Here is a 26,101-nt window from a genome sequence, read left to right as displayed (position 1 = left end):
TTCCATTGATTTGAGTCCCAGTTTCCTTTCCATCGTTACTGGTTTCCTGGACATCTCCCATCATTTCAATTAGCTTAGCCTTCATATGTTCCTCTAATTTGTGACTATAATCCACCAGTTCTGTGAGCATCCTGATAAATAGTGTCTTGAATTGTGCTTCTGAGAGGCTGGCAATTTCTCGGCCACTTAAGAGTTATGGGCTCTGGGACTTTGAGTTCTTCTTGCGCCATCTTTTGGGCTGTTCGTGCCTGTTAAGTAGCAGGATCGGAGCCCTAGGTTTTCACTAGAGCAGGGCAACTGAGTCGCTGGGTTGTGATGTATGTGGGGGCGGGGTCAAAGAGGGACAATGGCTTCCCTCTGCCGCCTGCTGCCACGACCCCCACTGGCACCGCAGCCACCACCATCACCAGGCCCACGCGTTTTGTTCCACTGCACGCGAGTGTGCCACCGCTGTCAGCCCTCCACCACTGGGTTCGCCCCCTGGGGCCTGCGTGGTCCGTCTCACTGCGCGAATGTGCGACCTTGGTCAGTCTACCCCGCACCCCGACTAGTTCCGAGCTGCCTGCGCGCCTAGGTCTGTCCTGCCCAACCCAGCTCCGCTGCTGGCTCCGCCTCTCTTACTGTCCCGTTGAACGGTTCGTAGCTGTCGGACTTCCTATAATTCGGTTTTCTGGTCTTTGGGTGTGTCCTAGTTCTCCAAAACTTTTGTTGTATTCAAACTTGGTTGTGGGAGAAGGCACAGTGTTTCCACCTATGCCTCCATCTTGGCGGAAGTCCTCCTATCTAATTTATTTTTAAAGAAATATTCTGAATTGTTTTTATACAAGTAATCAATTGTTATTTTTTTCAAATGAAACTCTTCATGGGCTAGAAGAGGATATGTGGTATTGCTTCATTAAAAACCAGTATCAATTTCATTTTTTCTGTGCTGGTACTTCAGCTGTTTCCAAGTAGTTGTCTGGCAGAATCACGTAACTCCTCTCTCTGATAATGTCTGTCTTTTTGGGAGTGTACAACCTCCTTTAATTTTTCAGGCTGTCATTCTTATCTTCTGCGTCCCTGCTGTGTACTCTTGAGCTTCTTTCTGAGTTTTTGGACTTTCTGTTCTGGCTGATGAATCCTTTTTCTCTGGTGCATTTTATCTTCACTGTACAGCTGTGGTCACGGAAAACTGGGAGGTCGCAGGGGTCTGAGGAGGAGGCATCAGTAATCCAGTAGCAACATCAGCCCGAGAAGTGGGAGGTGTTCAAGGAGATGGGGGACGCTGTTCTGGTTCCAGAAGGTCTTCCTGCTTGTCATGTGCTTCGGCACAGAGAAATACTGTGGGTACAGCCTTCTCTTTCTGTATCTTGTTGTACTCCCTTTCAAAGCAATCTGGACTAAGTATTCTGAACAAATACTGTTATACTTGGGTATAAAGTTTTCTCTTCTGACACCTGCCTCCCATTCTTTTAAAGACTGGGTCGAATAAGAGGAAACTTGTGGAAAGAAATGGGCTTATCCTTATGCTCCAGTTTCTTTTCAGATCGTATAAATCTGTTGCCTTATCCCGTGGGTTCTCGCAGCTGTAGGCTGAATGGGGCTGCACCGTCCTTCCGGTCTTTAGTTGTTTCACCCGTCACCCCAGCAGGTAGCTGAAGCTGTTACCGATGTCCCTGTTCTTGGCCTTGACACCCTTGCTGCTTCAGTAGCTTTGGCCAACACTTACAGTGATGAGAGCCTCACTCAGGGGTGGCTCGTGTGCCCGTGTTGGTGCCTGCATTAGCAGAAGGACCCCAACCATCCCCATGTGCCATCTCCAGGATGGCAGAGGAAGCCACAGTGAGTCTCACTGCTGTCACATACACAGTTACAGAACATGTTTTCTCTTGTGATGAGACACTTCAGATCTATTTTAGCAGCTCTCAAATGTGCAGTACAGCCCTTGCTAGTGCAGCTTAGTTGGTGGGAGCGGTGACATACACTGTAAGCTGGGGCTGGGAGCTCCATTCCCTGTCAGGGCACATACCTGCCTTGCAGGTTCGTTCCCCGTTGGGGGCCCACAGGAGAGGCAGCCTGTCTGTGTTTCTCCCTCAGATCGCTGTTTCTTCCAGCCTTCCTCTCTCTCCCAAATCAAACATTTACAAAAATATTTTTAAACCTGCAATACATATTATAAACTATAGTCACCATACTGTACATTATATCCCCGTGACTTACTTTGCGATGGGAATTTTGTACATTTTGACTCCATGAATATGGGAGTCTTTTCATTAGTTGTCTTCTGTAATTTCTTTCCACAGTGTTTTGTAGTTTTCAGTTTTAGGTATTTCTCAGTTCAGTTCCTTCCTAAGTATTCTATTGTATTGGAATTGTTTTCTTTTGTATTATTCTTGGTTAGTATATAGAAACACAATTAGTTCTGCCTGTTGATTTTTGTATCCTGAATTCATCTGTTATTTCTAACAGTTTGTGTAATCTTCAGGGTTTTCATGGCATACGCAGTTTACTTTTTTGTTTCTAACTTGCATGTCTTTTATATCTTTTTGCTGCATAATTGCCCTGGCTAGGACTTTAAATACTGTGTGGAACAGAAGTGGCGAAGGCATCTTTGTCTCATTTGAGAACTTACAGAGGGAGGTTTCAGGATCTCCCCATTGATTCACGCTGGTTTCCTTCTATTCCTAGTTTGTTGAGGGTGTTACGTTTTGTGAAATGCTTTCTCTGCATCAGTTGAGATCATCACGTGTTTCTTTCCTGCATTCTGTTGATGTGATGTATCGCGTTATGTTTGTATGTTGAATCCTCTTTGCATTCCTAGGGTTAAATCCCAATCAGTTATGGTGTGTAATCCTGTCCTGCTGGGTTTGATTTGCTAGTGTTTTGTTGATGGTTTCACAGAACACTTTACTCCAGATTGCTTTGAAAGGGAGTACAACAAGATACAGAAAGAGAAGGCTGTACCCACAATATTTCTCTGTACTGAAGCACATGACAATATGTATAAAAGATATTGGTCTGTAGTATTGGTCTGACTTTAGTACCAGGGCAATGCTGTCTCATAGAATGAGTTAGGAAGTGTTTCCTCTTCCTCAATTTTATGGGAGAGTTTGAGGAGGGTTGGTGTTAATTCCTCTTTGAATGTTTGGCAGAATTCTCCAGTGAAGCCATTTAATCCAGGGCATTTTTCTCGGCAAAATAGTATAACTGTTAAGAAAGGAAGGGAACTTCCAGTCAAGTTGATGGTGTAGGCAGACATGACTCACCTCTTTGCACAACCACATCAGAATTACAACTAAAATATAGAACAGTCATCACTCAGAACCATCAGAAATCAAGTTGAATGGAAGTCTACAAATTAAAGAAACCACATCCATCCAGACAGGTAGGAGGGGTGCAGATGTGGAAGAGTCTGGTCCCGCATCCATGTGTGATAGATAAAAATTCAGGAGGGATATTTCGGGAGCCTAGAGTATATAAACCTCACACTGGGCACATAACCCAGGGTTCCAGTGCCAGGAAGATAAGTCCCTGTAACTTCTGGCTGCAAAAACCAGTGGGGATTGAGTCAGGGGAAGAAACTACTGGAGCCCCAACAGTTCCTCTTAACTAGGACACGGACTCACCTACTCACCGAATCAGACTCACTCCCTCTGAGCTCCAGCACTGAAGTAGCAGCTTGAAAGACACTAGTGGCACACAGGGAGGAACTGAAGTGTTTGGCATCAACGTGAGCAGAGGTCATTGTCCCTCTTCTAACCACCCCCCGACAGAGCCAGCAAGCTGGTGCTGTGTCTGAGACTCCATCAACCTGGCTACACTATTTGACCCACCTTAGAGATCCTGAGACTCTGCCCCACCAAACTTAGGGGCACACTCAAGCTGCTTTTCTATATGAATGGCTGGTCTTGGCTCAGGCTTCACATCTTCCTAAATCCTCGCAAACAAGCAACAACTGGCCTCAGTGAGCCCCAGGCCTGGCACTAGCAGGAGCCAGTCTAGATTCACAGTGTGGCTTCTCCCAGGAATCTCCAAGCCCAGCACAAGTAGCAGCCACCTCAGATTGCTTTATAGTTCAGGCAGGGTAGCCCCAGGCAAAACACAGGGGGCGAGGGTTGACCTTGGCTTGCACCACCATGGAACCCCCAGAGCCTGTGTCACCCAGTGGACAACTACAGACCATGTTGGAGTATCACCATCCTGCGCCTGTTGGTCAGTCATCACAACCAATCCTTGCAGTTGACTGGCCCCAGTAAAACCCTCCCATTAATCTGCTAACAGCAACCAGGGCACAACTAAATAGAGTGAGTATTCAGCCCACACAATGGGCGCACCTAGAGTGCCCAGCTTGGCTGATAAGGGAGGTTAGGCCACTGGACCCTATAGGACACCTACTACATTAGGCCACACAACCAAGGCAGGGAGTCAGAGCAGCTCTACCTAATACATACAAACAAATACAGGGAGGCTGCCAAAATGAGGGGACAAACATGGCCCAAATGAAATATCAAAACTCCAGAAAAAGAGCTAAATGAAATGGAGATAAGCAGCCTATCAGATGCAGAGTTCAAAACACTGGTTATAAGAATGTTCAAGGAACTTCAGGCCAAGATGGAGGTGTAGGTAGACACATTGTGCCTCCTCACACAACCAAAATAAGGACAACAACAATTTAGAAATAAAAAACCCCACCAGTACTGACAAAATTGAACTGTATGGAAGTCCAATAACCAAGGAGTTAAAGAAGAAACATTTCATCCAGATCAGTGGGGGGTGGTGGAATCAAGCCACCAGGTGGAGAGGGGTCACTGCAAAAAAAAAGTGGCAGCTGGTGGACCCTGGGTGCACAAGGCGGTGGTGGGCAGACCCAGCGAGGCAGTGGATTGTGGAGGGGCATGGTGTGCAAGGCAGCTGGTGGATCAGAGGGTCCCACACTGTCACACAGATAAACTAGGTGAATCTGGGGAGCGAGATGGTGCAATCCAGACTGCCAGTGTGGGGAAATAAAGCCTCAAACCACTTATTGAAAACACCTGTGGAGATTGCGGTGCTAGGAGAGAGCCCTAGCCTCACAGGAGAGCTCATTGGAAAGACCCACAGGGTCCTAAAATATATACAAGCCCACCCATCTGGGAATCAGCACCAGAAGGGTACAATTTGCTTGTGGGTAGTAGAGGAAGTGACTGAAATTCAAGAGAGAGTGGAGCAAGTGCCATTGGTCCCTCTCAGACCCCTCCCCCACATATAGCATCACAACCCAGTGACTGGGTTGATTCACCCTGGTGAACACTTAAGGCTCCTCCCCTCACTGGTTAACAAGCACATCAAGACAAAAAAATGGCCCAATGAAAGAACAGATCAAAGCTCCAGAAAAAAATACAATTAAATGATGAAGAGATAGCCAACCTATCAGATGCACATTTCAAAGCACTAGTGATCAACATGCTCACAGAATTGGTTGGATTTCATTACAAATTAGATGAAAAAGTGAAGGCTATGCTAAATGAAGTCAAGGAAAATGTACAGGGAACCAATAGTGATGGGAAGGAAACTGGGACTAAAAATCAATGGAGTAGACCAGAAGGAAGAAACAAACAGAAAAGAAGGAAGAACCAATTCAAAAAAAATGAGGAGAGACTTAGGAACCTCCAGGACACGTTTAAACATTCCAACATCTGAATGATAGGGGTACCAGAAAGGGAAGAGGAAGAGCCATGAGTGGAAAACTTATTTGAACAAATAATAAAGGAGAAATTCCCCATTCTGGCAAAGGAAATAGACTTCCAGGAAGTCTAGGAAGCTTGGAGAGTCCCAAAGAAGGTGGACCCAAGGAGGAACACACCAAGGCACATCATAATTACATTAGCCAAGATGAAAATGAAGGGGAGAATCCTAGAAGCAGCAAGAGATAAGGGGACAGTCACCTACAAAGGAGTTCCCATCAGACTGTCAGCTGATTTCTCAAAAGAGACCTTGCAGGCAAGAAGGGGCTGGAAAGAAGTATTCCAGGTTATGAAAGGCAAGGACCTACATCCAAGGTTGCTCTATCCAGCAAAGCTTTCATTTAGAATGGAAGGGCAGATAAAGTGCTTCTCGGATAAGGTCAAATTCTAGGAGTTCATCATCACCAAGCCCTTATTATATGAAATGTTAAAGGGACTTATCTAAGAAAAAGAAGATAAAAAACATTAACAGTAAAATGACAGCAAACAATTATTAACAACCACACCTAAAACAAAAACAAACTAAGCAAACAACTAGAACAGGAACAGAACCACAGAAGTGGAGATTACATGGAGGATTAGCAGCAGGGGAGTGGGAGGAGGAGAGAGGGGGAAAAGGTACAGAGAATAAGTAGTATAGATGGTAGGTAGAAAATAGACTGGGGGAGGGTAAGAATAGTATGGGAAAGGTAGAAGCTAAAGAACTTATGACACATAGACATGAACTAAAGGGGGGGAATGTGGGTGGGAGGGGGTGTGCAGGATAGAGGGGAGTGAGGGGGGAATGGGACAACTGTAATAGCATAATCAATAAAATATATTTTAAAAAAGAATGTCCAAGGAACTTAATGAGGACTTCAGCATAAAAAAGATTCAGTCAGAAATGAAGGATTCGCTAACTGAAATAATGGACAATTTACAAGGGAACAACAGTAGAGTATATGAAGCCGAGAATGAAATCAATGACTTGGAACCTAAGGGAGTAAAAAACAACCAGTCAAGAACAAGAAGTAAAAAGAATCCAAAAAAACCCAGATAGTATAAGCAGTTTCTGGGACAACTTTAAGCATTCCAACATTCACATCTTAGGGGGGCCAGAAGGAGAAGAGAAAGCAAAAAATTAGAAATCTATTTGAAAAAATAATGAAAGAAAACTTCCCTAATTTGGTAAAGGAAATAGATGTGCAAGTTGAGGAAGCACAGAGAATCCCAAACAGGATGGATGCAAAGAGGCTGACTCCGAGACACATCAAAATTAAAATGCCAAAGATTAAAGATAGAGAATCTTAAAAGCAGCAAGAGAAAAGAAGTTATTACTTGCAGGGGAGTTCTAATAATACTATCAGCTGATTTCTCAAAAGAAACTTAGCAGGCTAGAAGAGATTGGCAAGAAAAATTGCAAGCCATGAAAAGCAGGGACCTGTTGCCAAGATTGCTACACCGAGCAAAACTACCATTTAGAATCGAAGGGCAGATAAAGAGCTTCCCCAACAAGAAAAAGCTAGAGTTCATCATCACCAAACTATTATTATATGAAATATTAAAGGGATTCAAGGAAAAGATCAAAACTATGAACAATAAAATGGGAAAAATCACAAATCCACAAGTCTATCAACCATTGAATAAAAAAAACTAAGCAAACAAAAAGAACAGAGACAGAATCATGGATACAGAGAGTGTTTCGATGGTTGCCAGATGGGAGGGGAGTGTGGGGGAATGGGTGAAGAGGTGAGGGGATTAAGAAGTACAAATAGGTAATTACAGAATAATCATGGGGATGTAAAGAACAGGGGTGTCAAAGTCATTTCACTGGGGCCACATCAGCCTCATGGTTGTCTTCAAAGAGCCAAATGTAATTTTAGGACTGTATGCATGTAACTACTCTCTTAACAGTTAAGAGTTCAGTACTGCTGCCTGGCAGAAACAAGGTGGGGGACCAGGTTCAACCTGCAGGCCTTGTATTTGACACCTGTCGTATAGAAAATGGAGTAGGCAAAGAACTTACATGCATGACCCATGGACATGAATAATGATGAGGGGATGGCCTGAGGGATGGGAGATGCTGGGAGGAAGGGGCAAAGGGGCAAAAATCAGGACAACTGTGACAGCATAATCAATCAAATACAATTTTTAAAAAAGGGTTTGAGGCCAGGCCTCAACACTTACTACATTTTTTTAAAATGTTGGTAACTTTGTTTCTGGAAATAAGGTATGGAATTTGTTTTTTCTTGTGCAGATGAATTCTCTCCAAATGAGAAGGTTGTACAAGATGGCCTGTAATTCTCTTTCAGTTATAAAGTTCCATGGTTCTAGAATCGTTTTTTAAAACGTATTGAAAAAGTAATAAGCAAAATGTGATCATTTTAATCAATATCCAGAAATATTTTACAGCTTTACATCTTCAAACATTAGTGTCCACAAGTTTTTACCACCTTAGATTTTTTTAAGAATAAGTATTTCTCAACTTTTTCTGCATTTTTATTTTCTTGTATGTCTTATTAAGCCCCCACTCCTTTACTCCTTTGTTTTGGGTAAGTAGGCTGCCTCGAAGAATCAGACTTCGCTCTTGGGAGAACCACCAAAAGAAATCCGGCTCAGTAAAAACCCGTACTTGAACTTGGCAAGCGTGTTACCCAGTGTGTGCTTATCATGTAAGTGAGAAACTTGGGTTTAACATTTTGGAGTTTTATTGGATACTTTCCTTAATGACTTTTTCTTCAGTTTTTGAATCAAGAGAAGCAAATCATGCGCATTGACCAGTTAAAACCTAAATTATGACCCCAGTAAATTGAGAGATCAACTAAATTTAAATTGAGAGATCAACTAAAATTAACACTTTAGGAAGACATCTTTTATAATACCTTATTTATAATATCAATTTATTGGATTATTATTGAATCATGATTTGCAATAATTGAGCAAAAGAATTACTTGGCTATATTATAATTATTTACGATACCTATGGAATCATATTTCTAAAAGAGGTTTAAGTGTCTAAGTAACCCAATATATCTGGAGTGTTAGCAGGTTACGCTAAAAATACATGAGCTGCTAATTGACAGAAGCAGAATTCTCATTTCCTTTTTTGGAGGCTCTCCTCAGGCCTTCTAATAGTGTATGTTCATAGTTTTAAGAGAAAATTGCAAATGCAGTATACTCCGTACACTGGGACATTCACTGGAATATTGGTTTTCTAGAGTGAGAAACTAACAGGTGTCTTCAGGCTCATCACGAGGGGATGGTCGAATAAATAGGCCATCATAAAAACGGAACACTGTGCAGCCATTTTTATAATTGAGAGCTACATGAACTAATGTGAAGTGATCTCTGAAACAAATTAAGTGGGAAACAAATGTATGCATGTAATGATTTATTTGTTTAAACATATATTTTTATATGTATGTATTTGAATGTATAAATGCATAGAGTAAATCTGGGAAAATACATTCTAAACTGTCACCTCTGAGGAAAAAAATAGGATTAAATGAAAAGAGATGAAGGGTGAATCTTGTTTTTAATGTGCATTTTCTTTATTTTGTCAAGTATCCTCTGGGATCTAAATATTAATTTTTAATTTTTTTAAAGCCAGAGAAAGATTTAGTGTGCTTTTAGGATACCTACTGTATTTTTATCTGGTCTAAAAATTGATAGACTAGTTATTTCACATTTTTATGCCTAGTTTTGGAGGTTAGACATATATTTTTTCAGTGTTTGCACCAAAGTTATATAACCATAGGGAAAAACTCTCATTTTCAAGTTGTTTTAAATGAGTAAGATAATATCACATACTATGCATTTTCCCCCTGGAGTTAATACAGACACATCTATTGGCAAACTAATATTTGTATTCTGTTCAGAAAAATGCTGAATTAATGAGCTGTACTCTGCTTATAATTTATAATAAAGGGACCTGACTAAAATGCATGTGTTGGTTTTGGCTTTAGCCCCTGCCAGTAAAGCCACTCTGCAGAAGACTGGAATTGCGAGCAACATCCTGGATGCCATCTCTCAGGGAAGTGAACCACAGCACACGCTGGAGAAGTGCATTGCGTACTCTCAGCCTTTTGGTGATTACACACAGGTGAGTGAGTGGGTCTCGGCTTTGTGATGGTGTGTAGGAAAATGGGTTCGACTGTGTCTTGAGTTCACTGAATACGAAACTGTGGTTCCTGTAACACCGACCTACACAATATTTCTTGCTCACCACTTGGAATTTTAGGACACATTCGAAAGTGTTGGTAGGTTTCATTTTACAGTATTTACCTGTCATTGTTTACACTAGTGGTTGGCAAACTACCAACCAAATCAGGCACCTCCCCCCGGGCCCCACACCTGCTTAGTTAATAAAATTGTATTGGAATATGGCTGCGTCCCTTCCTTTCCATTTTGTCCCTGGTGCTGTTGTGTTGCAGCCGCGGAGCTGAGGATTTACAGTAGAGACTGTATGGCTGCACGATTAGATATTCACAGTCTGGCTCTTCACAGAAAAACTCTTCTGACCTCCGATTTATACCAGTCTAAACCTGACCGTGAAACCCGAGCAAATGCTTCTGTTCTTCACCACTGCTCACTGATGCAGAGACAGGACGATAATTACAGGCACTACTGTGCTACCTTTTACACCAGTCAATAAGGTGAAAAGTATTGTATTCATAAGATACACTGTATCATTACCTACTTGTGTCAGTTTTGCTCTGCTTTTTCTCCAACTATTCTTAGCCGTGTGAGCTGAGAGTGCCTGTGGTTAACAGTTCTGCTCCTCTCTCCTCCCCCAGAATTGTCAGCTGCTTCTCAGCTCTGTCCTGTCTGTGGGAGTGGTGCTCCCGTCCCAGTTTCCTTGGAGCAACTCTCTTGGTCTCACCTGTCTCTAAGAAACTTAGAAACTTTTCTCTAAGAAAAGCAAACCGATGAGAATCCATGTAGACAGTCGGTGCCTGCGTAGGCTTTCATGATAGAGTACTAGAAACACAGGTGAGACAGAGTGTAGAAAAGATGCAGCTGGGTATTAGCAAAATATATAACAGAGTCTCTTATATACCTGCGGAAAAGGGGGGGCATCTAGGTTGGAAGATGATGTAATTAGGTCACAACAGGCCTATATTGAAGGAGCAATAATCATGAATTAATGCAGTCTAAAAGGCATTCTTTTACATGTTGCATAAAACTCCATCTTTGTCACCTTATTAGTTAACATTTGAAGTAATGATTTAGATAAGGACATTGATTGTATACTGATTATATTTCCAGGTGCCAAAGCCAAGGAAATCATCACACATGCATAAAATCGTTTGTGAATTGTTTGTAATTGTGAAAATTAGAAACCTAAATTTCCAATAATTTATAAGACTGCATAAACCATTGTCATGTTTATAACAGGAAATACAAATACTAAATGTCCTATAAAACAATACATAAACATATGATAAAATGTTTTATAATCTGTTGTTAATTTTAACAATTTATGAAGTATAGTCGATTACAATTTTGATTTTTTTTGTTTCTATACAAGGAACACAATTTATTTCTATTAACAGGAGGAAGCTCAGTAATTATTTTAAAATTTAGTTAAATGTATGCTCCAAGTTTTAGAAGTTCTTTATTGAACTTGCCTTTTATTTCCTTTTTGAAATTGGCCTTGCTTTTCTCATTAGCAGATATGTTTATTAGATTATTAGGTCAGTGCCCCTGACCAAACAGGTGTGGTGTGTTTTGAAAGTTCTTGCAGCACACTGGTTGAAAATCAGTTATGGTAAAGAGTAATGCAAGAATGACCTCAGCTGTTTCCCATGGGGGGTGGGGTGTGTGTGTGTGTGTGTGTGTGTGTGTGTGTGTGAGAGAGAGAGAGAGAGAGAGAGAGAGAGAGAGAGAGAGAGAGGGAGAGAGAGAGGGAGAGAGAGAGGGAGAGAGGGAGGGAGAGAGGGAGGGAGAGAGATTTTACGCTAGCCACAGCCAGTTGCTGTCTGGCATGCTGTATATCAGGAGAATACTGTCCACCTGTCTGTTGTAACTTGTGTTGCTCTTAGTCAACAAGGCATCTTTCCTTTTCTAGTGAATCAACCACAGAACACACCACGAGATGGTGTGATGAGGGAAGGGGAGGAAACAAACAAAGAATGGAAAGGCTTGCCTGATTTCGTATATGGCCTAATGCTGCCATCTAATGGGGGAAGAATGCAGTAAGCCTCGCCAAAAAGATTTTTGTGTGGACTGTGCTACACCCCACACTTCTGATAAAACACTAACTATATAAAATATTCCTAAAAACCTAAACCCACTCTAAATAATAATTATGGAACCACAGATTATTTTTATATTAATCCTAGACAATAACTTGGAAAACACTTTAAAAAATATTTGCTAAAAGTTTTAATTAAGGAAAGCAAACTTTTGAAATTTATTTAAACTTACCCTCATTACTTTAAAATCTTTTTATAAATCAGTCTTTTAAGTGTTCAAAAAAGTCATGAAAGGATAATATGCAGTATAAATATGAAGACAGTTTGGCACCCTGACATGTTATTTTTCAAAGAATTTTAATGTGTATGATTTTTAAGAAGTGCTTATGAAACAGACTCAAACTTAAGGTACATGATTTGTACAACTTGGTATACCGAAAGTAGTGAGGTGATGATCAAATCTTAATTTTTTTGAATGTGGTATAATAACTTTTAAAGCAGCAATTTTCAACCTTTTTTATATCCTGGCACATATAAATTACTAAAATTCTGCAGCACACCAAAAAATATATCTTATTTTTGCCTATCTGACAAAAAATAGGTATAATTTTGATTAATTCACAATGGACGACTATTGTTGTGCTGGTTGTTGCTATTTTTTTTATCTGACAGTCTGAGGGGAAAGAGGTCAGTGCCCCTGACTAAATAGTCAGGTGTTGGCATGTTTTAAAAATTCTTGTGGCACACAGGTTGAAAAGTGTTGTTTTGGAGGAAAAGTTATTAAGCTCAAAGTTGAAACTTAATATTACTCACATGAAGAAAGGCAGGTATTTGAGAAGCAAAATTTAATATAAAATTGAAAATATTCATGTATATATGAGAAAGAATTTTTCTTATTAATATTTTAAAAATAAAGCATGTTGGTTTAAAACCATTTTTAACAATGGAAAATTATATTTAAATAAAATTTTAGAGATGTGTTGAATAATGCAGAAAAAGATCATCAAGTTAATTCTCGTTTCTCTTGGTATGAAGTCAAAAAGCTGAATGGGAAACTCTGAGACAGGGACATTAACAGTCTGTCTGTCGGAGATTCGAGAAGAACCGGGCAGTGGTTCCTTCAGGTTCTCTGTCCAACCCGACTCCGCTGAGGAGACAGCACTGGGGAAAGGTTAGACTGTGGAGGCCTCGGCTGAGGCAGAATTTTCTGAAAACTAATTTGATTTTGTATTTACATGGCTACATGCTAACTGGTTGTATTCCTTTCAGAATAGCATTAATGATAAAGAAATTTTTTTTTTGGACTGGTGGTGGATGAGCCTGATCAAATTTACTATCTAAATTTGTGGAGACGTAAATATGCGTCTCCCTGTGTACTACATTCAGGTCAGCTGTTTGGTCGATCTGCTTTCCACCTGAAAATTAGATACGCAGAGTAGGTTATGACAGCTCCTCTCAATGTTTTTCTTTCCCTCGGTCACTCTAAAGCATGAGTGCCCATTGAAATAGGTCTTCTCCCAGAACTTCAAAGTACACCACTTGGTTCGTTCTCATCTGTGTATTCATTAAAAATTGTAACCAAAATTTAAAATCATAAATGTGTGTGTGTGGGCCCAAATGCACGTACAAATGCCATGGGTATGCTCAGCAGCCGCCTGGGGAAACCACCTCGTGCCTCTCCCCTCCATTGCCCCGTTTTTCAGGCGGCCACTTACTAGTCTTTCCGTATTCCAGGACCAAACAGTTCAGTCCCTGTTGGTAATCCTAAACTGGGCCCTCCAGCCTCTCCAGGACCGAGGCCAGCCTGCCTGTCCAGTCTCACCTGCTATTGCTCGTTTGTGGACCAGAGATGGGTGTGCCATGCTGTCCTGCCACCTGCCTTTGCTCAGGTGTTTCCTTTCTCCCAGAAGCCCCTCACCCAGTCTCCTCATGTCCATGTCTGACCTCGCCCATGAAGCCTTTGTCCATACGTCTCCAACGCCCCTCTCCCACTTCCCCTTCTCCGAAAGAGCGTTAGCACTGCTCCTCCGTTTCCCTTTCAGCACGGTGGTGTCCTGTTAGCATCAGAGTTTGTGCTTTTCTTACTTCCCCTGCTAGGACACGCACTCTTGCAGGGCACTGTTCCTCTAGGTAACCCCACAGCACAGCTCAGGGCCGTGGAGTGTCTGTGAAAAAACAGGAGCCTGTGCCCTGCACATGTGAAGCAGAAGGGAAAGTGTTTGCTCACTTTATACCCCTTTCCCTCTTTTGTAGTTTTATTTTCCTTTTTTTGTTGTTGTTTCTTTGATACAGATTTATTTCTCCCAGAACACTGGGCTTTGTTTCAAAAATCTTAACTGTCATCATTTCTCACTTAACCCAGCAGTCCTGGCAGTGAAAGTTAGGTATCTTTGGTAGAAGGCCTCAGAAGAGTGATCTTCCAGTATCATCAGGGCTGTGGTGACGCCCATTTTCACTTCTTCTACTTACCGGTATTTTCCTGTGCTGCTTTGGTGAAGGTTTTTTGCTTATCTCATACTAGGTCTCAGTTGGTTCTTAACTGAGAATGTAGCACATCTGGGAAATCCCTTCGAGTGAAAGCATCTGAGAAATGTCTTATCTGGCCTCTGAAGAAAAAGGTGGTATGGAAAAAGGCAACTCTGTGTTGTTGCTTTGCTTTAATACTAACATATGAAACACCAGTGAGTAAAGAGCAGGAAGAATTGGGGAAGAGAATTAACTGAGATTTCTGGACCCCAGAGTAAGGTGTTTATGGTTTCTTTCCCTCTTATTTTTGATAAATGAAAAGAAGTTTTCATAAATGAAAGCTTATAAAACAAGTAGCTTTTCAAAATGAAGCTATTTTAATGGACTGATCATTTATTAGTGGAAGAAAGCTAGTAAGAAAAGGAATTCTTTGCACCTGAAGGTGCAGGTCTGACAGTGTCAGAGCTGCCGTGCAACGTGCGAAGGATGCGCAGACCAGCAGAGGTACTCGAAGGCAGACGGACTCGAGGGCGCCGGCGGCTGGGGGCAGCCGTGAAGCGGCTGGAGAAGCGGGAGAGGATTGAGGGCGAAGAGGCTCCAGCTAAGTAGCTAGGCCTACATTTTTGCTGCAGGCAGCCCTTCTCCAGGGGGGAATGTTTTTTAAAATTGAGGTATAATTGACATGTGACATTATATTAGTTTCAGGTGTACGACATAATGGCTTGATATTTGTATAGATTGCAAAACGATGATGACAGTAAATCTACTTAACATCCACCACCATACACAGTGTCAGATTTTTATCTTGTGATGAAAACTTTTTACATGTACTGTCTTAGCAACTTTCCAATATATACAGTATAATATTATTGATTGTAGCCACTGTGCTGTGCCTTACATTTCCAGGACTTACTTACTACTGGAAATTTGTACCTTTTGACTGCCGTCACTCATCCCCACCCCCACCTCTGGCAACCAGCAACCTGTTCTCTGCGATGTGGGCTTGGTTTGCTTTGTTTTGGGTCTTCAGATTTCACGTGTGAGATCATGTAGTATTTGTCTTTTTTTTAAATCATCACCAGAGGATATGTTTGTTAATTTTAAAGAAAGAGGAAGAGGGAGAGAGAGGAAAACATTGATGTGAGAAACATCAGTTGGTTGCCTCCTGTACGTCCCCTGACCAGGGATGGAACCTGCCACCTAGGCATTGCCCTGACCGGGAATCAAACCCACAGCTTTTTGGCATGTGGGACAACGCTCCAACCAACCGAGCCACCCGGCCAGGGCACGTACTATTTGTCTTTGACTTATCTTAGCACAAATACTCTCAAGTCCATCCAGGTTGTCACAAATAGCAAGGTTTCCTTTTTATGGCAGAATGGTATTTCATTATATACCCATCACATTTTTAAAATCCGTTCATCCATTGAGGGCCGCGTAAGCTACCTCAGTGTCTTCCCTGTTGCACGCAGGGCTGCACTGATCTGGATGCACGTGTCTTCGTGTTTCCTCTGGGTACAATACCAGAAGTGGGATTGCTGGGTCCTGTGGTTACTTTTTAATTCTTTGAGGAACTCCATGCTGGTTTCCACAGCGGCTGCACCAGTTGACACCCTCACTAACAGGGCACAGAAGTAATCTCTTTTCTCTCTTTTCCACGTCCTTGCCAGTACCCACTTCCTTTTTTGAAAAATAGTAGTCATTCTAACAGATGTGAGGCGATACTGCACTGGAGTTTTGATTTGCATTTCCCTCGTGGTAGTGATGCTGAGCGCCTTTTCAAATACATGTTGGTCATCCATGCGTCTCCTTTGGGAAATGTCTGTTCAGATCCTGTGCCCACTTTATATAATCAGACTGTGTCTATGTTATTGAACTGTATATGTCTATTTTGGGCATTAACCCCTTATCAGATACATGATTTGTAAATATTTTCTCCCATGTGATAGGTTGCCTTTTCATTTTCTTGGTCATTTCTTTTGCTCTGCTGAAGCTTTTTAGTTTGACTTAGTCCTACTTTTGTATTTTTGCTTTTTTTGCCTTTATTTTTGGTGTTAAATCCAAAAACCGTTGCAAAGACTGATGGCTAGGAGCTTACTGCCTATGTTTTTCTGTAGGAGTTCTATGGTTTCCGGGCTTATGTTTGTGTGTTTATTCCATTTGAGTTACTGTCAATGCATGCAGTGCGGCTGGGTCAGTTTCACTCTTTTGCATGCAGCTGTTCGGTCTTCCCAGCAGTGTTTTCTTTTATTGAAGAGACTGTCCTTACCCATGTACAGTCTTGGCTCCTTTATCATAAATTACTTGACCATTTATATGTAGATTTATTTCTGGCCCTTCTGTTCCATTGACCTATGTGTCTGTTTTTTATACCATACTGCTTTGATTACTATAGCTTTGTACTATTGATTACTATAGCTTTGTACTATAGTCTGAAATCAAGATGTGAGATACCTCCAGATTTGTTGTTTTGCAAGATTGCTTTGGCTACCTGCAGTCTTTTGTGGTTCCATACACATTTTAGGATTATTTGTTCTAGTTCTGTAAAAAATGCCTTTGGAAAATTCCAGTCTGTAGAATAAATAGCATGGACATTGTAATAATGTTCTTTCAGTCTAGGAATACAGACTGTCTTTTCATTTATTTGTGTCTTCTTTAGTTTTTATATTTGTACTTTTCAGGGTAGATTTTCATCTCCTGAATCAAATTTATTCCTGTATTTTTTATTCTTAATGGTATTGTAAATGGGATTTTCTTAATTTCTTTTTCTGTCATTATTAGTGTATAGAAAAGCAACTAATTTTCATATACTTAGTATCTTGTAACTTTACTGAAATCATTTAAGTTTATTGGTGAAGTATTTAGGGGTTTCTTTATATAATATCATGCCAAATAGTGACAGTTTGGATGCCTTTTATTTCTTTTTCTTGCTTAAGTGCTCTGGCTATGGCTTCCAAAACTAGTTTGAATCAAAGTGGCAAAATGGGCATCTGTGTTTTGTTCCTAATGTTAGAAGAAAAGCCTTCAGCTTTTCACTGTTGAGCAAGATGTTATCTGAGAGCTTGTCACATACGGCCTACGTATCATGTTGAGGCACATTCCCTCTATAGCCACTTTGTTGAGAAAGCATGCTGAATTTTTCTCAAATGCTCTTTCTGCACCTATTGAGATGATTGTCATTTTCATTTTGTTAATGGGGTGCATCACATTGAGTTGTGAATATTGAACATTCTTGTGCCCCTGGAATAAACCCCACGTGATTATGGTGTATGGCTTGTTATGTATTGCCTTTTCTTTTAATGTCCTTGTCTGGTTTTGGTACGGTGCTGACCTCATAAAATGAAGTGCAGCCTCGTCTGTTTTTTGGAAGAGTTTTAGAAGGATTGGTATCAGTTCTTCTTTAAATGTTTGGTAGAATTTGGCCCTGGCTGGTGTAGCTCAGTGGATTGAGCGCAGGCCTGCGAACCAGAGGATCGTGGTTCAATTCCCAGTCAGGGCACACGCCTGGGTTGCAGGCCAGGTCCCAGCAGGGGATACACAGGAGGCAACGATACATTGATACTTCTCCCCCTCTGTCCTTCCCTTCCCCTCTAAAGATAAATGTTTGGTAGAATTTATCAGCGAAGTCAGCTCGTCCTGGACTTTGGTTTGTTGGCAGGTTTTTGGTGACTGAGTTAGTCTCTTCCTTGTAATCAGTCTGTTCATATTTTCTCTCCATGATTCAGTCTTGGTAGGTTGTTTCTAGGAACTTACCCATTTCTTCTAGGCTGTCCATTTTGTTGGCATATAATTGTCAATAGTACTCTGTTATGATCCTTTCTCTTGCGTCACTTGTAATGTCTTCTTCATTTCTGATTTTGAATCCTTTTTTTTTTGGTGAGTCTAGCTAAAAGTTTGTCTGTTTTCTCTTTTCAGAGAACCAGCTTGAATCTTTTGATTGAACTGAATCTTTGAATTGAATCTTTTCATTGTCTTTTTTGTCTCTATTTTATTTACTTCTGCTCTGATCTTTACTTTCTTCCATCCAGTAACTCTGGACTTGTTGGTTGGTTTTTAGTGTTCCCTAAAGTGTAAAGTTAAGGTTGTTTATGTGAGATGTGTCTTGTTTCATAATGTAAGCATTTATCACTGTGCACTTTTTTTTTTAACTGCTTTTGTGTCCCTAAGTTTTGGTATGCTGTGTTTCCATCTGCACTTGTCACAGGTATTTTTAAATTTCAGTTTCTCCTTTGCCCTATTGGTAGTTCAGGGGCATGTTCTTTCCTTCCATGTATTTGTGAACTTCCAGTTTTCTTCCTGTAATTGTCATACCATTGTGGTCAGAAACGATGGTTATATGACATACATCTTGCTAAACTTATTGAGACTTATTTCATGGCCTAACATATAATCAGTCTTGGAGACTGTTCCGTACACACAGAAGTTTAAGGCCAGTTTCCTTTTTATTTTCCGTCTGGATGATGTATGCAGAAATGAAATACGGGCGTTAAAGGTCCCTGCCAGTATCATTTATTTCCCCCTTTAAGTCTGTTAATTTTTGCCTTATGTATGTAGACACTCCTATGCTGGATGCATAAATATTTATAAACATTGGAAGTGCTTATTAGATTGACTTTTTTATCATTAACAACTTCCTGTATGTCTTATTCAACTTGTCTAAAGTCTGCTGTGTCTGACGTGTGTGTAGTTGCTTCAACTTCCTTTCGGTTTCCAGTGGCATGGAAGACTTTTCCACTCCTTCACTTCCAGTCTGTGTCCTAAGATCTGGAGTCTTTCTTATGTGGAACAATATAGATGGGCCTTGTTTTTTAAATCCATTCAGCCACTCTCTGTCTTTTGATTGGCGAATTTAATCCATTTACATACAATTATTGATACGTATTTATTGCCATTTTGTTGTTTTCTAATACTTTTACGTTTCCTTTGTTCCTTCTCTTGCTCCTCAGGCAGCAGCTGGGAAGTTATGTAGTGGCCCTTTCCAGGGAGAAATGGAGATGAGCATTTTTGCCTGGTCTCTGTGCTGGGCCCAGGTGTCTGACACTGGGGTGGGGCTAAGGGGAAGATTGCTCCTGTGCCCATCAGAAATTGTTACAGTCCTGTGGGACTCATGGATGAAGGCCCACCGGCTCTCCAGGCTGGGTGCTCTGCGAGCATCCCTTGGGTGGCAGCTGTAAAAGCTCAGGCACAGATGTGTGTACAAGTGCCTCCCATAGAGTCACTCGTGACTTGGAGTGGTGGACTGGAGGAAGTGGAAGATGTGGTCTCTAGGGAAAATCACAGCTAGCCTGCAGGGCCTCCTAGATGAGAAGCCTGGCCCTCAGACGGTAGCTTTTAAGGCACAGAAATAAACCTCTTTCAGGGAAAGACTTGGGGGATGAGCGAGTTGCTTGGTGCCCCCATGTTGAGCCTTGAGAGGAAGGGCACCACGATTGCTTGTACACCCATGAAGAATTGCTTGTTTGCTGTGTCTTGTGGATCCCAGCCTGCTGGACTTCAGAGCTAGGTGTTTTGGGAGCCCATCACTCCAGTAGGGGAAACCTTAAAAGTTGAGGCACTAGATGTGAAGTCTAAACCCTTCACTCCTCAGAACTAGAAGGTCGGGGTTCAATCCCAGCTGCACAGTGCTGTGTTGGGGTGGGATTTATGGCAAGTCTAGCTCAGCCTTTCCTCGGGCTGAAAATACTGGGTGGGCTTTTTCTTAGTCCTGTGTGTAGTGTTAGTTCAGCGAGTTTCTGGATCTCACAGAGGGACTTGTTCCATGTGTAGCCATACATTTGGTGAGTCCGTGGAAGGAGGGCAGTCAGTAGCTGCTTCCGTCACTATGTTGGTCAGCTCCTCCCTGTGCCCCTCCTTACCATGAATGAGAACTTGATCTGTAAGTTGTTGCAAGCTCATCATCTGTCCCCCATTTTTAAAATTGTGACCATTGTCATGCTCCTCTGCATTGCTGGAAGCTTTCCCTATAGAATAATTTCTGCATTCTTGTATATTAAATTATATAATTCTGCTTCAGCAAGATTGTCACATGTAGTATTTGTAAAAGCTAAAAAATAAGAGGGATGAGGGACTCACAGGGTTGTGCCATGCAGTCCTACGCACTGTGTTGATTCCTGTGATTACTTGTGAGGAACAGTGTATGGCCTTATCAGAAACACAGCCCGATCAGAATCTCTGTGACACAGCCTGGAAGTCTGCCATTTTAACATGAGATTTTTAAACTAAAGTTTGAATTCACATTGCTCTCTAGAATTCCTCATTGTTTTCATCTTTTGCCAGTTTTTACACCTACTAGTTAGTTCTCTTGCTACTTTAATTACTGGATGAACTTAACATCTAATTTAGCGTGCAACTCAATTTCTTAGCCACTGTCCTTCCTCAGAAGGAGACCAATACTGGTATTGGTGCTCCGATTCAGAGGCATTGAAATACACACAAACAGCAGAAGCAGCGGCGGTATCTTTTCTTTCTTTCCCAAAAATGTTGACGTTGGAAAGGGCACTCAGAGACTGGCCTGTAATCTGAAGAAGTCCCACAAGTGATTTTGATATGGAAATTTTAAAATCTAATTTAACAAAAAAGTTTGTGTAATCCTTTGATAGCTTTGTTATTTATCCTATTACTCTTTTACACCAAATCAGAAGTAGAATTATACACAAATTGTAATTTAGATTTTGGCATTAATTATGGTTTCTTTTTCTCATAGGTGTCATCGTTAAGAAATGAAAAGCGAGGCTCATCTTATCTCATCTCTGCCCCAGAAGGCGGTTCAGTGGAATTTGTTGAGCAACATTCTCAGGGCACCGGAACGTATTACATGGAGACCTACTTAAAAAAGAAGCGCGTGTACTGAGTTAAGTTCTCCCCTTATATAACCTCGTGAGGTTCTTTGCAGTATCTTTGCTGTTCATCGCTGCCTTAACTACGTTCATACTACCCATATCCTTTAAATACGGGTTTATAATTCCCCAGAAGGAACTGCGTTGTGCAGCAGGCAAAATTGCCAAATAAAAAGTAAGTAGCAATAAGAAGAGGCATCAGTTGAGGACATTTTCCACCAGAATTAAATGCATCTTAATGTGGTAATTAACTTATAATAAGTCCATTGCAGAAATTAACAATATTCCTTGTTTTAGGACTGGGAATAATTCCAACACCACATATGAAACTTTGAAGCAATAAATAGGAAACGGTCTTGTTTCCTAGGCCTTAGAAGAATGAATTTCTTGCAAGCCAATGTGCATTTCTATTTACATTCCCTAGAAGTAATCTCATTTATAGATTTCTAGAACAACTCCTTAGAACTGTAAGAGTACAAAATGCAGCAATGGTCATGTAAAAATAGATGCTCTGCGTGCAAACTAAATTATTCCCCCCACACCAGCCATATAATAGGTATACACTACCACGGAGTCTTTCCTTTTAATCTGTTATTAATAACCATTTATGCCTTTTGTGAAGAAAACAAGGTATTTTAACAAAAGTAGCTTTGGTGATCTAATTTCAGGGGTTGGCAAGCCATACCCTGGGGTTAAATTCCATTCTCCACCTGTTTTTTGTACAGACTACAAGCTAAGAATGTTATTTACATTTTTAAATGGTCGGCAGAAAAATGAAAATTTTATGACTTTGATATTATATGGACTTCAGATGTGCCCACACACACAGCTTTACTGGAACACAGCCATGCTTGCTCACACACAGTGTCTGAGGTCGCTTCCGCGCTCGCTGCGCAGTTGGGGCAGAGACTAGCAGGCCTGCAAAATCTAATGTGTTTCCTCTCTGGCCCTTTACAGTGAGTTTGCTAACCCCTGATCTAACAGTACTAATTGCCTAATCCTTTTACTTCACCTAATGAATGAACTTAACTTTTGCAGCTGATTTATAAGTGGCAATGAACATAAGTTTCTGTGTCATTCCATGGCATAGGATAGTGATGATCTAATTACTAGAACAGATCCTATTTTGCTCATTAAATGTGTTATGTCTACAATATTACAGTGAAGCAGTCAGTACTGCCATTTCTGAAGGAGTCTTAATGGGGTAATAGTATTTATAACCATTTTAAGCTAATAAGCTTTTACCTCACTCTCTGCTTTGTTGCTCACTCTTTAGTAGTATGTTAGGCTAAAAAATTGTTTATAACTTTTGACATCCCCATTTCCTGAAGACTTGGGTATTAAATGCATGGGAAACCTTTTGCCATCTAGAAACATATGTAAGTTTGTTCCTTGTTATGAGACTGTAATTGATGATGAGTTTGGGGGTCCCAATGATCATAGTCTTTTTGAACTCGGATTGTTAAATACCTTGTAATTTGGGGAACTTATTATTTTTGAACAAGATAAAAAGTATCCTGTTTTAATTATGAAGTTAAAAATCGGTGCACATGTTGTATGATTTGTAAACAATATTACTTGGTCTAATTTATTGCATATATTAACCTCTTTTGGGAAATGACAGCTAGAAAACTAGACTAAGGCCATTTCTAAGAAGTGTACTTCCTACAAGCAACTGATCAGGGTAGGCATGGCTCATTTATGACTCAGCAGATGAGTAATGGAGTATTCAAGTTCTGCACTTCTTCCTATTTTCTGGCTGCATTAAGCTTCTTCATTGCTTAGTCACACCTCTGTGATTCTACTAAGCTGCAAAGTGAAAGTGGGAAGAGGTGAAAGAAAAGCTGTTTTCAATTACAGCCCATGTGGACCTGCCACGCCCTGTGCCCCATTGTCATTGGACATAACAGATAAGTGCAAATCAATTGTTGTTAGTGATACGGACCATTACCAACCCTCACAAAGTCTATATTGTTATTTTTCTAAGTAAACAAATTGTTTGAAATGCTTTGAAAATGGAATCTTAATATTAAAAGGCATATGCACGTGAAGTCTATTGTATATTTATTTGTATAAAGAGTAAACAAAGTGCATACAGAGTGGCCACAGGTTTGACACACAGACACGTTGATGATGTAGGGTTAGCGAACAGATTTCAATGGCAAGTTTACTGTTGCCATTGAATCAATTTAGAACTCTTTCAGGCTCAAAAGGTGAAAAATAATGATGTCAAACACAGGTGCTAGACAGCATCAACGGTTTTTCAGACGCTTGGTCATGAAGATCGCATGGTTCACACTGAATCACAGAGCGGACATCTTTGATTACCAGCTACCCCCAAGCAAACTGTCTAGTGGATCTGGACTCCATGGTGCTGCTAGCAAGATCTTTTCTTTCAAGTTTTATGCCATAGGGCAGCGATTTTCAACCAGTTGAAAAGAATTTTTAAAGCATGCAATCCCTTAGGGGTACTGACCTCTTTCCCCTTAGATTGTCAAACACAGAAATTACAACGGCCAACACAAAAGCAGCTATCCAGTGTGAATGAATCAAAATTATATGCAATTTTTTAGTCAGATAGGCAAAAAAGACATTTTTTGGTGTGCTATAGAGTTTTAGTAATTAGTTCATGTGCGCCATGAGATGAAAAGGTTGGAAATCGCTGCCCTAGGGTGATGGTCAGAATAGTGATCGACTCATGGAGATGGCCAGTAAGTACTGAAGCTCTCTAGGAACAGTGCAGTGTCTATGGCATGTACTCTGACTGCCTGCATACTGCCTCTGACACCATTGCTGGACTAGCTCGCCCGTGAGTGGTAGGCTTATAAAAGGATATACATGTTGACATTTCTTAAAAGCATGTATAGTAGCATCCATGTTCTTGGAATCAAATCTGATTAAAGGTACACCGTTTAGGAAAGCACGGGCATCAGCTTAGTTCTCAAGAATGAACATCATGCAGCAAAGATCAATTCCACAGCTGTCCCCCTAGGTATAACCAGTTCTCTCTCTCTCAAAAAAAAGGGTACCACAGGTCACCCAAGGGGACAGGAGCAAGCCACTGAAGAAACAACTCAAAGTCCTACTGGTGAGAGGAATACACTCAGCTTTGTATAGAAACAACAGTATGCTAACTGGTATCTAATATTTCAAGAATGCTTGATGAAGTTTCAGGGCATGTTAGAGTATCAACTACGTCCATTAACCTTTGACTTACGTGCCAGAGAACACTTAAAATCATCTGGCAGGTGGGAGAAAGCAATCTTGTTGAAGTTCTGAAAAATCCCATTCTGGTGAGCAGTCGTGATGGTGAACTAGCCAGCCGGGATGGTGGCACAGCCTTTGCAAAAGGAAGAGCACTAACATTTTGGTTGTTGTTAAATTTGGCACCAGTAACAAATAAAGAGGAAGTACTTACACGCGTTAAGCACCGCAGTGTGCCTTATACACGGATACGTACCCAAGTATCTTTACACAGAAAACAGTTTTTCCATTAAAATTATTTTAAAGGGCTTGGGTATTTTGGGGGTGAAGGGGAGGCCTTGATACACTGTGTTTTAAATGTTATTCATGCTCCTTATTTTAAAAGTGCTTCAAATCCTTCAATGAGGTTCTGAAAGGTTGTCCGGTTAGATGGTTGGAATTCCCAGCATTTTCTCATAAGTTGATAAACCTGTAAAAAGAAAAATAGTAATAGTAAAATGTTGTTAGCTTTGGGAGCTTTATAAAAAATTAGATACATTGAGCCCTGGCTGGCGTAGCTCAGTGGATTGAGCGCGGGCCTGCGAACCAGACGATCGCGGTTCGATTCCCAGTCAGGGCACATGCCTGGGTTGCAGGCCGGTTCCTTGCAGGCTAACTACCAGCAGGGGACACACAAAAGGCAACCATACATTGATGTTTCTCTCCCTCTCTCCTTCCCCTCTAAAGATAAATAAAATCTTAAAAAAAAATTAGATACATTGAGACTAAGAAAATTTTAGAAACGTAAATGGCTTAAAGCCAGATAATAGAGTATTAGAATAATTTAAAATATAATGTCATAACTAGTTCACAAATATTTTAACATTGATGAAGCTCATGGGTTAAATAACCTTTTAAAAATTCAGGTCATTAATACCATAAACCAATTTAAGGGTAAAGTTGTATCTCACTTTAGGCTCTAAATTTCTACACTAAATTCAATTCACTTTAGAATAAACTGAATTTCATAAATGCTATTAATACGTGGGATGAACTCACAACCAGGCTATAGCAGAATATGCTCCTTTGGGGTACTTTGGGTGGTGAGACTACTTTTGGAGGGAATCCTTACTTTGAACATAATTTGTGGCTGTCATGTGGCCGAAAGATGATTTCTCAAATATCTGAAATGCAGCTTTGGAAAATGATTTTAAAGGAATTTTCTACTCCTTCCTGCCCTTCCCACCCCCATCTGTTTGCTGGATAACTCAAGCTGTGAGAACATAATAAAAATTGAGCTTTATGACTATGAAGTGGCCCAACCCACAAATACCTCATCTGGACAGTTAGGTGGACAAGGCAAACGTTTCCCTTCTTTTAATGTATTCACAAGTCTTGTTACTGTCATCTGGCCGTGGGTGGGGCCTATCATTTTCAGGAACAACTATGTGAAATAAAAAAAAAGTTTTACTTTGCACATATTTATATAAACACAAATAGATTAAGGTGAAATTACTAGAATTAACTGGAAATTAAAACAACTTTTTTCCTTAGTAACTTGAAATAAGTCCAGAATCCTTTTCAGCTCCTGCCAGTCAGCGGGGACCAACCAACCACTCCTCTGATGGAGGAGCTTTTTCCAGGGAGCGTGACCACATTCAGGAACACAGGAGGTGCAGACAGGGGTCATACCCAGTGCTGCTTCACACAGTTATAGACCCTTGGACATCAGGGTTGT

General features: G+C 40.8%; 2 protein-coding genes and 1 pseudogene across 4 annotated transcripts in view; 1 reads left to right on the top strand and 2 right to left on the bottom strand.

Moving 5' to 3' along the window:
• RAVER2 (ribonucleoprotein, PTB binding 2) overlaps positions 1-23,231 on the top strand; it is a 108,534-nt gene extending 85,303 nt beyond the window's left edge. For all 3 annotated transcript variants that reach the window (XM_037043360.1, XM_037043361.1, XM_037043358.1), the window contains exons 10-12: positions 8,242-8,353; positions 9,647-9,783; positions 21,048-23,231. In XM_037043360.1, the coding sequence (XP_036899255.1) occupies positions 8,242-8,353; positions 9,647-9,783; positions 21,048-21,194 (396 nt within the window). In that variant the 3' untranslated portion in view covers positions 21,195-23,231. The remainder of the gene's footprint in view (positions 1-8,241; positions 8,354-9,646; positions 9,784-21,047) is intronic.
• LOC118985353 (THAP domain-containing protein 1-like) lies at positions 915-1,789 on the bottom strand (annotated as a pseudogene).
• A 147-nt stretch (positions 23,232-23,378) lies between the features above and the next one.
• JAK1 (Janus kinase 1) overlaps positions 23,379-26,101 on the bottom strand; it is a 126,461-nt gene continuing 123,738 nt past the window's right edge. Inside the window, exons 24-25 of the mRNA XM_037043351.1 lie at positions 25,697-25,807; positions 23,379-24,853 (exon numbers count right to left, since the gene is read on the bottom strand). Coding sequence (XP_036899246.1) covers positions 24,758-24,853; positions 25,697-25,807 — 207 coding nt within the window. The 3' untranslated portion in view covers positions 23,379-24,757. The remainder of the gene's footprint in view (positions 24,854-25,696; positions 25,808-26,101) is intronic.

Source organism: Sturnira hondurensis, unplaced genomic scaffold (genome assembly GCF_014824575.4).
Source record: "Sturnira hondurensis isolate 20B ecotype Veracruz unplaced genomic scaffold, ASM1482457v3 Scaffold0000648, whole genome shotgun sequence".
NCBI classification, from domain to species: Eukaryota; Metazoa; Chordata; class Mammalia; order Chiroptera; family Phyllostomidae; genus Sturnira; species Sturnira hondurensis.
Note: the sequence above shows the minus strand (reverse complement) of the source record. Positions and strands in the feature narration are given on the sequence as shown.